General features: G+C 39.4%; 1 protein-coding gene across 3 annotated transcripts; it reads left to right on the forward strand.

Annotated features, from left to right (window-relative positions):
• The first annotated feature begins 2,454 nt into the window (after positions 1–2,454).
• Positions 2,455–12,537, forward strand: TAF1A (TATA-box binding protein associated factor, RNA polymerase I subunit A). 3 transcript variants are annotated; one of them, XM_031596183.2, is made up of 10 exons: positions 2,455–2,635; positions 2,944–3,113; positions 4,394–4,507; positions 5,668–5,866; positions 6,618–6,748; positions 7,564–7,722; positions 8,769–8,835; positions 10,033–10,153; positions 11,184–11,344; positions 12,216–12,537. In XM_031596183.2, exons 1-10 carry the CDS (start codon positions 2,557–2,559, stop codon positions 12,335–12,337), a joined length of 1,323 nt encoding a protein of 440 aa, XP_031452043.1. In that variant the 5' UTR covers positions 2,455–2,556; the 3' UTR covers positions 12,338–12,537. The 3 variants fall into 3 exon arrangements, with proteins under 3 accessions (XP_031452043.1, XP_089991141.1, XP_089991142.1); XM_090135016.1 differs by having other exon boundaries at positions 2,459–2,571; XM_090135015.1 differs by lacking the exon at positions 7,564–7,722.
• Positions 12,538–12,611: the final 74 nt, after the last annotated feature.

Below are 12,611 nucleotides of genomic sequence, written 5' to 3' on the forward strand. Positions count from 1 at the left end.
GGACAGCCTGCCCTTCCTTACAGCCTGGCCCAGCCTGAGAATAAAGGCAACATGCAATCACTACAGAAATACAACAGTTCAAGAGACAGAATGCCCACAGATATCCTCTCAGGCCCAGCACGGTATCGTGGATGTAGCATGCAGTACTGCTGATGGCCTCCCCAGGATTTAGCTGAGTTTCTTTGTATTTCATACCCTGTAAAAAGAGGTGGTACTTATTAGCCATTGCTAATACTGTCTGTTGAAAGCCTGACTTGTAAAATTCAGATGTCAGTTATATCAGTTTGCAACCAGTTTGAGTTGTTAGCTGCACCTCTCCTGAAAAATATCTCAAAAGAACACGTAACTCCTAATGTAACCTTAAAAACACACAGAAATTGTACCAAAGAGCATACAATCGTGGCAAACTTAAAAGACTGTAAAACACTACTGTATATGGAAGTAAGTACATTCAAGTTATATTTTATGATGACTGAAGAACGAAAGAAAAGCCAGTTTTCCTTTAACATTAATTTCCTTGTGCCTTAATTCCCAGCCTGGTCTGCAGCTCCACTCGCTTGTGAAGACAGAGCTGTTTAACATTGTCAGTACAAGGTTATCAAGCTTATCCACATTAAAAGACCAAGATAAAAGTTAACGGTGTCTGTAATCATAAAGACAAGGGCAAGAAAGGGAGATGTGAAGAGAAACAACATTACATACTTCTTGCATAAGTCATTATTTTTATTGTGCAATAATGAGTACCTTGCAGTCAATAGGTGTACATGACTTTCATCACTACAACCATGCAGCGTTCCCTACATCTTCAATTACTTGATTGCAACAATGTATCCACAGCTTTTTCTAATGGAGGACATAAGAGAACTACTTCACATTATTTTAGATATTTCAGGCAAAATTTATTTCAGCCTTCAACACTAATCTTAGGAATGCATGTATTCCAATAAGAGAGCCCACTTATGTGCAGAGAATGTAAAGTTTTGTATGTGTTTACACTTACAAAGTAGTTTTTCTGCTTTAAGGTACAATCATATTAATAATTAGTAGCTATTAATAAGATCAACCAGCATCGTTCACATAAGAATCAGCAAAAACTCATTCATGACACAAGATAAAAGTACATAAAAAGTAACAAGCCAAATGTGAGTACTCTTCTAGGCAAATTTAGGACTTTAAGAAATAAATTGGGGCAAGCAGGATAGTGAAACTAGGGTACTGATGTAATGAGAACAGAAATGTTGTGGGATGTGACACCACACTTTCTTAACTGATCAGTGAGACATTCATAGGAGGGACAAATTGTAAAGGACAGACAAAGAAGATATCATTGGTAAAGAACCTGCACCACAGACCAAAGACAGTTTATGGTCATATTAACTATCAGCAAATAATACCAAATGCTTATGAACTGAAATTCTTGTCAAAAACTAAAACACAAGATTAAAAAAAAAAAAAAAAGCTGTAAAGGGACTTCTTTGAACAGCCCCCTATTAAATGTCATAAAAGAATGATGCTAAGAGTGTTGAGACACTACAAACAGCTGCTCTGCCACATACTTTTCCCCTTGACATCTGTCATTGATCATGGATGAACCAGAACACCAGATGAGATGAATCCATAAACTGAGCCCGTTCATTACTTCCTCATCCCCAGATAGGTGAGTTTTTATGGAAAAACAAAAAAACAGAATCAAGCAACCAACAATGAAACCAAGTTGCACTCTTACTTGGAAAACATCCAAGGAATGTGGTCAGTAGCTGGAACAGTGAATGAAGCGAGTTCCACCACAAAGGTGTACGCAGCGTTGTGGAGCTGATACAGACAGATCCCTAAGATCCAGGTCCCATGTGAAGGCACGGGCACTGTTATTACTCTACAATACAGGTTTGGATTCACAGTCATGGGCAGACTGTGGTAATACAAGAGAGAATAGCTATAAATGAAGAGAGGAGATTTAGCCGGGATGTTAGGAGGAAATCCTTCACTCAGAGGGCGGTGAGGCCCTGGCACTGCCCATAGAGCTGTGGTGCCCCATCCCTGCAGGTGCTCCAGGACAAGTTGGATGGGGCCCCGGGCAGCTGAGCTGGGGGGCAGCCCTGCCCATGGCTGGGGGTTGGACTGGGTGGGCTTTGAAGTCCGTTCCAACCCAGCCCATCACAGACTAACAAAGAATCATCATAGAAAATGGAAAAAGTGACTACAGGATCTAATCAGCCACTATTTTAGAGTAACCTTCGCTCCAGGCGCGGCCCTGCGCTCCCTCGGCCGGAGCTCGGAGGGCGGCAGAACCCCGCTCCCCTCCCCTCACGACAACGGAGCGCCCCGGTGCCCTCAGCGCGCATGCGCACGAGACGATCCGCTCCCAACATGGCCGCCGCTGTGCGCCACGCCTTACACAGCGCATGCGCTTTCTCTGGGCCTTCGCCACACTAACTGGCAGCTGAGACCCGCCCCCCTCCCGCCAGGCTCAAAAATGGCCGCCGCCCTCAAGCGACGTTTGGGGTAGTTAGAAGAGCGGTTTGTTGTCTTACCGCTCCGGCTGCTCGCAGTGGAGCCATGGACGCTCTCCAGGTGGGGAGCGCCCTGCAGCCGGCCCTGCACCTGCCCTTCCTGCCGCGGCACCTCTACCGAGCGGGTAAGGGCGCGGCTGGGCGGCGGGAGCCCCTCACGACCGGCCTGCTTCCCTCACTGAGGCGAGCGGGGAGCCCCGGCGCGGCCGTTGTGCTGCTCCCGCTCCGTGTTTCCAGTCTCTGTTTCCAGTCTCTTTCGCCCCTGCGGAAGATGGGTGTGCTTAGCTTGTAAACCACGTAGCTTACCGTTATCTTCTGTAGTGGCTGAGAGAGCTCCTGTAAGAGGGGTAACTGAAGTAGCAGGCAGGTTGTTACCTGGTAAAAGCTCTGATTGCTGGGTTTTGCTGATTTCTTCGTGTTTTGCTTCTTTTAGCGTCTTCCAATGAGCGAAGGTTAAACTTCTGGAGGAGCAAGGAGTTGTGTTTGAATTATATCCAGGATGCGCTGCTGCGGAAGCAGTGGAAGAGAGCTGCAGAGTTCCTGACCTCCTACATCGAGTCACTGGAGAAAGACTTCTCTACAGAATACATGGGGCCGTCAGAGGTAAGCCTGTGTCCCTTAGCACAGTTCTGCTGTTGATAAGATACTTGCAAGAAGTGCCTATGACATTTCAGGACCATTATTTTCTTTAACTGTCCATAAGCTTAATTAAAATATATATATATATATATATATATATAACTTGAAAAGATAGGAAGCATTCATAAGTTAAAATTAGCTCATTTTAAAAATAAATTAATAATAGAGGCATTGGAGCTTCTAAAAACAGCTAAGAAACCATTGGATGATATGTGGTAGGAGGAACACCAGAGTTTGTCATTGATAGTGCTGAAGGCAGCATGCTGTCCATTAAATGTCTCTCAGGCTACCTTTACACAAGTATGCCTTTGTGCTGGGAGGTTAACTGATCTTGTTGGAGCCTGGGTTTTGCTGAGATCTTCCTCTCAGGGTGCTGTGAGTCTATAGTGTTTTCTGATATATCTTTTCTCCTGAAAAGTTCTCTAGGCTTGCACAGTGGTGTGTTGGTTTATTTTTTCGGTCGTTCTTGTTTTTTGTTTGTTTACTTTTTAAATTTATTTACAGAGGCCAATAGCACAGCAGGCAAGAACTTGGCTTAGGATAAGTTATTTCCACCAGTAGCATATCTGTGGAAATTATTCTTCATGTAGCCTTCTGAAATGGAAAAGCAGTGAATATGTTTGCAGCTGGCATGCCATCAATCAGAATCTGAAAGTTAATGGCTCACTGAGGTCTGTGCTGGCTCTTCCAGTACTTTGGAAACTCCTAAGCAGGTACTGAGGTAGAAGCAGCAGGAAGGGAATCAAATGGTGTTGCTAAATGAACTGATTTATTTGGTTACCTTCTGCATGCAGGCCTTGAAAAACAAATTATGTTGATGGAAAAGCTGCATCTGATTGGAAACAATCTTTGTTGCTAAATCTTAAGAATTGTGTGTGTTGCATCACAGTGGGAACAAGTAAAAGGAAAGCAGAAATTCTCAATAGCTTTGAAGCATATTGTTCTTAGTAAGAAGAGAGGCAACAATGCAGTTTTCATAAGCTTTGCTGATGTGCTGTATTTATAATGAGCAGTTGTGAAGCACCCATGGAATGTCATTTTAAAAAAGAAATGACAAAACTCTAGATTAATGTGTGCTGCCTACTGTTACAGTTACACAATACTCACTTTTTATTTGCAGTGCAAATGTACGTTTTATTCGTATGTTACAGTAGCTGTAGGCTTGATAAATCTGTATAATGTGGTGACTGCTCCCGTTTTTGTACTAAGTTTTTCACATCTTTTTTTTCCCCCCATATCAATAGATAATTTGGAGAGTAGGAACAGAAATTCTGTGCAATCATTCTCCCAGCAATGTAAGAGAGTTCAACTCTTTCATAGAACAGATGAAAACTTTAGGAGTAAAAAGGTATTTGAAGGTGAGTGTACTTAATGCAATTTTAACAGCTTTTCCACACATTTACCTGAGCGTCTACTTGAGTGTTACTGCTTCTGAAAGCTCTCTTGAAATGTCACTGACAGTAGTATCAAAAAAGATGGTACTGAGCTACCAGTTGCCTGATGTTTCAAGGGCTATTCCATAGCTGACCACATCTCGTTTGGTCAGTACATTTTTGTCTGCTTTCAGTAATGTTTAGATTCTTTAATTACTCATAAAACTGTTAGATTCATTTCATACATGCCCCATTAATGTCTAATTACATGTTAACACCTGTGAAGTCTTGTTTCAGTCTTTAATTTGACCCTTGTGCTCCTGGTCAAACAGTTGTAGTTAAACTTTGCTTGCTTTTCAAGTAGCTAATTTGTATATAAAATAGTAAAGCTTATTCTGTAGACACCCGTGTCACTCAGAACCCAGTTCTTTTCCAATGATGACTTATTCAAACTTATATTGTTTTGGTTTTCTCGACTGTTTCTGATTTCTGATGTTTCTATCTTTCAATCTGTTGTATTTGTTCAAGGTCTCTAACACTAGTTCCGTACAAAAGTTTACTAACTGAAAGTTTAGACTCTCATCCAGTGCTTAATCAATATGATAGTGTGGCTGGGCATTCTTTTTTTGGGTGTTTGTCAGTTGCATAAGAAAATGAGTGTAACCCCACTGGAATTCTTCAGGTCATTGCTAACTCTTCTAAAATAGATTCAGCACTTAATAATGACAAGCAAGGTTTTGAGCTGTGTGCTTTCAGCTGCCTTGATAATAAGTACAGCTGGATATTTACTACCTGACTGATGACTTTCACCCACACAGATTTCAAGAACCTTATAATAATCTTTCTCCACCATCTTCATACAGAAAAAAATTACTTAGGTTCTTGCTGCACACTTATGCCTCCTAGTGACACTTGTCTTCTCCCATTCTTGCTTTTTGCCAAAGTTCCCTATGAATATACTGTTTGAATAAAACAATGTGTAAAACCTGCTTCTAATAAGAATATTTGCTATGTTTGCTTTTTTTATTTTGATGTCAGTAATGAGTGTCTCTTCCCTTTCACTTCCATGCAGATATCTGCTATATTATTGAGATTGTTTCTATTTATGATGTGAAACACTGTGGTATGGACTGCTTGAATTGCAGGTTTGTTTAGAGCATGCCTTTCATCTCCTTTGTAATGGACGGATAGATGAAGCCTACCAAAACCTGTCTCTGGCAGAGAGTTGGAGGTTTGGAGAACGAACAGTTACTCAGGATAAAGAAATGAAGCTGATTCAGGCTTACAGGGGACTGCTGGACTACTATAGCTGGTCCAATAAGAAGAACATACTGTTAGAGTATGGTAAGTCCAAATTCTGCTTTTGTATTGAGCTGTAGACTTATTCTTGCAGGCATCACTGTTTGTTGCACTCATATTTCCACATAGGCTGCTCTTCTGTCTGCATTTACATATGAAAGCACTAAAAGGAAGTACTAGCCCTCAAAAGCTGAGGGTATTGATGGTATACAGATAATCCTGCAACAATGGTGGTGTCGAAATAGAATACTAACATGCAGTTTTCTAGTGTCCTGGAATACTGTTCTGAAACAAAGCAGTGTTTTCACCCTGAATCATAATTCTTATATTCGGCCAGCATCACCTAAAAACAATCATCAAAGGAATGTATTCATCTATATTATAAAGTGACTTTTTTGTACTGCTAGGATTTTGAGAGCTAACAAAAGCCACCCAAACTTGAGGTTTTCCTATCTTTTTTGAAAGGTGAAGGTATAGAGGTTGCCACTTGGATGTGGTATCTAATTCAGCATACGCCTGCTGGCTGCGTGGCTGAATCTCTACTTTTTTATTTGACAAGATAAACAGACTTTATACTAGTATAATCTTGGAACACTGCCCATCATGAGTTTGGTTGTAAGCTGGGATACAGGGCAATGGAAATCTCTTGTTCCAGTACTGGAGGATCTGAGGCCTTTTTCCTTAAAAAGCTTTGACTAGAGCCCTTGCTTTACAAAATGTGATCACCTTGTAGATACACCAAGATATTTCTGAACTAATAGAGCTAACCCTGTGGTGTTCTTTCATCTTTTCATAGAGAAGGATGGATTTGAAGACATGTCTGTTGAACAAGAAATGCATGGTTTCTTTCGGAAGGCAGCAGTGAACTTAAAGGAGATCATTAAAATACCTGGAGTCTGGGATCTCTTTGTGAAATCCTATGTGGATGTAAGTGTATTTTATAGTTCTCTTTTTTGTCTCTTTTGTTTCTCTAATTTTCATTTAGATGCAAGTCTGTGGTTCAGCTGTGTGTGGATGACAAGTAGTTTAAAAACAACATATGTAATGATATCCCACTAGCTTTGATTTAGGTATGTTTGTGGGACTGTAAGGCCTGCATAGTGTACAAAAAGGGCTTTATCTATGAGCTGCCAAGAAAAAGAGACATCCAACTTGCACATTCTGTTTTCCTGGTGCTAGCAGAGAAATTGGAGCACAGCTGCTTTGTTTAAATTCCTGAAAGCAAGTTGTCTTTTTGGCAGGGCAATGTTTTTCTGGTGGTACTAAATCTTGGACACCAAACATGCAGTCTTTCTGTTTTTAAATATCTGCTTACAAATTTTAACTAATAAATAAAGTTAATCTTAAAATTGAGAAGATTTACTCTAAGTGCAGACGAACTCTGACTTCTTTGAGTGTTTCTTATGGAATTTTACTAGGTGCTGACAGCTGCCAAGTTTTCTGAGTTCTCTTCAAAGACGTGGCAGTCTGCTTCAGTTTTTTTCTAGTGAGGAACGATGATAATTCTTTTAACAATCAAGGAAGTGCAAATGTGATTTTCTTCTGTAGCTTCTTCTGTGTGTCAATTTTTAGCTACCTGTGTTACAGGTAACCCGTAAAATTAAAATACTCTAGCGTAACTCACATCCAGTTTGCTGTGCTGCTAGATACAAATGGTGCTGTTGGATAGTTCTGTAGCAGAATGAACTGTAAGAGTTTAATTGCTAACGTGAAGTGAACTAATGACAGGCTTAACTTCTTAGCTGTTGGAATTCTATGGAGACCACCAAGAAGCTCGTGAAGTATTAACGGATTATGCTTACAACTCAAAGTTTCCTGCAAATCCCAATGCTCATGTTTACCTCTATCAGTTCTTAAAAAGACACGGTGCACCAAAGAAATCACTCATATCTGCACTCAAGGTATATATAACACAGTAAATGCAATCTGTGGTTGTTCATTTTGCATGGTGGTATGATGGTTCAGTTGTCTCCTGTTGTAGTATTTGCCTTATTGTATTTTTTTTGTGGGAAGCAAGGGGTTGGGAAGGGTGTTCTAACAGGTGGAACAAATAGTATCTCTTACTGTCTTTGTTCTCAGTGTGTAACTGATGCATCATAAGGTCAGTAAACAAACTCGGATCAATTTTCTGTGGCTCAGGAAGTACATGTATATAAACATGCATTGATTTTCATTGTAGTTTGATCTTTATTGAATAAATCATTAGGTGCTTGCTTTTCTCACATGCCAATTCTGTCCAGTAGTTAGTTTCATTGCTCTCAGTAAGCAGTTAACTTAAGGTTCAGCAGAAGTTTACTTCTGGCTGTCAGGAAAAGCCCTGCTGCATCGTGCCCTTTGTATAGCTGTTTTTAGATTCCCTCTTTTGTTGCCCTTGCTCACTGATGACTTTTCCAGTGGTGTTTTTGAATCTCTTTTGCCACTTGATGGCACTAAAATGCTTTTGTTTGGGCAAATGGTTTTAAAACAGCTTCATTAAGTTTAGACTTGGATTGCGGCCTGTATATATAAAGTTTCATCTTCACAGCTTTTTTTAGCATTAATTTTATAGAATGAATTTATAAGATAGTGGCTAATCTGAGAACTGGTCTGATACATCCTGCAAATGCACAGAGCAATAGATGAGAGCTAGAACAGGTGTAAGAATGAAATAATGTAGCTTTCTAAAAAGAGGACACTGGATATGGATTGTTCCTGGAAATGTTGCATTTGTTGCAGGGTTTTTCAGTAGTCATGAGGGCATTTATCTGTCACGTCACCAAGCAGTGTTACAGATGTGCAAAATAGCTCTTAATAGTCATTCTTTGTATGAAGACAATCGGGTACCTGATTGCACAGTTTTTCTAAGGCACCAAAGAACTCTGAGGACATTGCTGCTTTGGATTTGGTAGAAGCCTTCAGAAGCTTTCACATTATTTCAATGTATGTTTTGGGTGTTGGTTTTTTCCAGATCTTGCATGATATTGTTCCTTCTCATGAACTAATGATAGATTTTAATACTATGCTTCAAAAATCAAGTAAGTCTTTAAATATATTTGCTCTTTTCTTTCATGTTAACCTAGAATATAATTAAACTGTTCTACAGCCTTCTTTGTACTTACTGAAGTAGTTGTACTTATTAAAAGAAAAATCCCAGCCTGACTTTCTGATCACAGGAACATTCAATGCAGATAAGTAGGTATTTACAGGCTTGTCTGAACAAATACCTGTCAAAGTTCAAAGGCTGACCAAGCAGGAGGTTGTAATGCACAGGCAGGACCTCAACAGTGATTTGTTTGGAGGTACACTAGTCTGAATGCTAGTTTCACTACTTCCAAGGTACACTGTTCTAAATGCTAAACTCAGTATTTCCATTATGGGTGGCCTTTTTTTCTGGGGGAATTGAGATAAATTTATGCACTGGTTTGTTATGTATTGAAATAGCATGTACAGGTGAGTTTTATCTTCAAGCTTGTGGAAAAGTCTTCTCATTTGGAGACTGCTTTTCCATGCTGATCAGTTGCTTTCTAAAATGAGCATGTTCTTGCAACCTAGTATGTTAGCAAGTCTGCAGATAGAATGTCTTGGAATCAAAATTATTCTCTTAAATTGTTCCTTTTTGTGAAAAATAAAAATCTCTTTTGGCTAAAATCTCCCTTTTCCTGTTCACACATGACACATTTGTTAAATTCTTGTAGCTCTTGACAGCAATCTGATTTTTGAAGTAATTTGTACTGGTAAATATTTCCAGCTTTTACCTGCTGTGGTAGGTCATTTTTAGGAACACCTTTCGTATATTAGCTGCTGTTGTGAAATGCCGGTTTTATTCATATCAGTCCAATTTCTTTGTTTTGATATCTCAGGACTTGAAATGTTCCAGGGCACTGTGTTCTCTTCCTGTAGGAAGAACATGTTGAACAACAGCACTGGCTGGAAGCAGTGATTATAACAGCAGCATCTGTTGTAAACAAGGCAGTGTGGGATAAGTGAGTGGTCTTGTGTGCCTCTTTGAGTCAGCAGCATTTAAGGAGGGTCTTTGTTGTGAATTGTGCTCTAGACCCATGAACGCTTCTTTAACTTCCTCTCTGGAAGAGGCAGAAAGCAGTGGGGGGAGCCCTCAGTAATAGGGAAAGCAGTGTATGTGGGAAAGAAGTTTGGAGAATATTTTAATTGTTGCTTACTAGTGAGTTCAGATTAATCCAGCTAATTCGTTAATCAGCCTAATCTCTTTCCAGAGAAACGAAAAAGACGTCGTTTGGGGCTAGAAGTTATTTTTGCAGTCTTGGATTATGCTGGCTGGAAGAAAAATGTAAAAGCATGGAGTTGCTTGGCAAGACAGGTGAAACAAATTGTAATGTAAGTATAACTGATGTAAGGTGCTAAAAATGGAACTTGAGTGTCAAATCTCCACCTCTGGACAGTTGACAGAGTGGCTCTTCTGTAGCCTTTGTCTTTCATGCTGATAAGTGGCAGGATAGAAGAAATTATTACTGAGGGCAATTCTTAAATTTCCAGTATAATCATTAATTGAAAAAGACTTTTACCAAGTTATGTGTTTATGCAGAAAATGTTGTTCAAATGTTTGGATAACATTTACTGCCTGTCACTGTTCTCCTTCTTCCAGGAGAAAAAAAATTTGTTTGGTCTTCTGCTGTTAAACATACATTGGCTGTAACAGGTTTGGGCACCGGTGGATTGCGAAAGGGTCATGGTGGGTTGTGTTCTCCTTTGTTGGTAACTTTGGTGGTAACTGTTACAGAATACAATGTATTCTTAAAAGCTAAGGCAGATGCCTGGGGATTGATACATACTTGCTAATGTGTTCAGAGGAGGACTCTGATTTCAGAAGGAGCCCCATCTCTGGGCAATCCATACCTGTTTTTAACTTTTTTTAAGTCTTGTATATTTATGGTGAATCAATTCAATACTGTTTGACCATTCTGCTATTTTCTTGCTGCATCTACCTAGCACAAGGTCCAGAAGCTAATGGATTAAAACTGGGAGTGTTGTTGCGTATGATTAAGAAAAATGGTACAATGCTTGAACTTTGCAGTTTTGTTTTTGAGGAAACAACTTCAGAGTAACTTGAAATACAGGGAATTGTGATCATTTCATAGGAATATCACTTCCCTGGTGTATAGATTGTTTTCATTGCTGAAATACTGGCAGGTCTTCACTGCCTAAGATAATGGGATAAGGTAAGTATTTGAAACATGGCAGTGTTTGATTACACATAGATTAACCCAAAGCTTTTTTTAAATATTGCTGCTTAAATTCTGCAGTCTGCAGTGTAGTGTCAGTCTGCTAGCATACCAAGCTGATTGTAAAACTCAGTGCCTCCTCTTCACTATTTCATCTCAGTTTTTCTTGTTTTACCTTTTTGCAGTTCTGAGAAGCATCTTGACTGGATTAAGCAGGAGTGGAACTCCAGAAAGGACTGGTGGCCAGCCTTCCATTTTAGCCGCTACTTAGCAAAGAGCAATTGGCAGGAAAATGAAAGACTTTCATATGAAAAAGCTCTGGTTGCTGGAGTTCTTCTAGGAAAGGGTAATACTAAATGTTCTTTCTCACTGCATACATTAGAAAAAACATCTAGTTCTAGCCCTAATGAGATAAGATGCATCTGGTCTATTCCATGGAAGAAATACTGTTTCTTCCAGGAATGATTGTGGTCTTTGAAGTTAAATGGGAGAAAAACATTTAAAATGGTTTGATATTCCTCACTAAGAGATGTAGTTTACATAACTTGCCTTCTCCTGGGTTTGAGTTCAATTTTATTTGGCCTTGTTGAGCAGTCACAATACTACAAACTCTGTTTATAACCTGGAAACCACAATTTCAAAAATATACAGCAGGATCCTGAGTGAGTGTTGTGAGGGCTACAGAAAGTTTACTCTCTGAGCTACAGCCTAAGCAGTGTCTTAGCAAATACCGAGGATTAGGTGATCCTTAAGGACCTTGTGAGTGATATAGCATAGAAAAGAGGAGGAAGGAGGTCTTGAGTTAATTAGTGACAGTTCAATAAAAGCAAAGGTCAGGACTTCTTTGGTAGTATTCATTGAAATATTGCTGAAACCAGTTAGAACGTCTGATCAAGAAGTGGTGACAAAATTAAGAATGAGAATATGGTGTGGAGTGCATAACTTATCTATTAAGTTTGGGCCTTTAATTAGAAAATTTATTCTTTTAGTTCTATAACTTACCTTCCAGACTCTGTAGAACAGTTTCTTGAGTTGAAAGCCTGTTCAGCTCTCAGTAATTTGGTGCTGCAATTATGTTGGTAATGTGCATGTCTTGGATTGTTTTATTGCCTTTTGTAGTAGAGAACTTGCATGCTTGCATGTTACTTAAAAAGTAGAAGCATTTTGTTTGCTTGTATTGTGGTAAAGCTGACATTACTTTTTCTTCTCTTGCTTAGATTGCAAGTACTTTAAATACGTGTCACACCACGGCTGCAAAGCTCAGGTGAAAAAGTTTCGGACACTCAAGAAATTTGTGAATAAGCACAGCAGTGCCTACCTGAGCATATCTGGTCTTTAAGATTCTTCTGTACAGCTGTGATTAAAAGGTGTCCTCAAGGGTCTTGCTGCATTTGTTTCCCCTTGTGAAACTGGCTTTTGTATTGGCATTAGTCTAAAAATCTGCTCTAAAGAGAAACTGTCAATTCCAGTAGATTTTTTTTGTTTCTGTTAAAAGCACTTTGGTTTGTATTTTATAATAAAATTATGTAAATCAACTGATGATGCTCAAAAATTTCTTTTAGTTTTTGATCTCTCTGAAATGCGAACATCAGTAATTTTGAGCATACCTTGAA

Source organism: Phasianus colchicus, chromosome 2 (assembly GCF_987193195.1).
Source record: "Phasianus colchicus chromosome 2, bPhaCol1.hap1.1, whole genome shotgun sequence".
NCBI classification, from domain to species: domain Eukaryota; kingdom Metazoa; phylum Chordata; class Aves; order Galliformes; family Phasianidae; genus Phasianus; species Phasianus colchicus.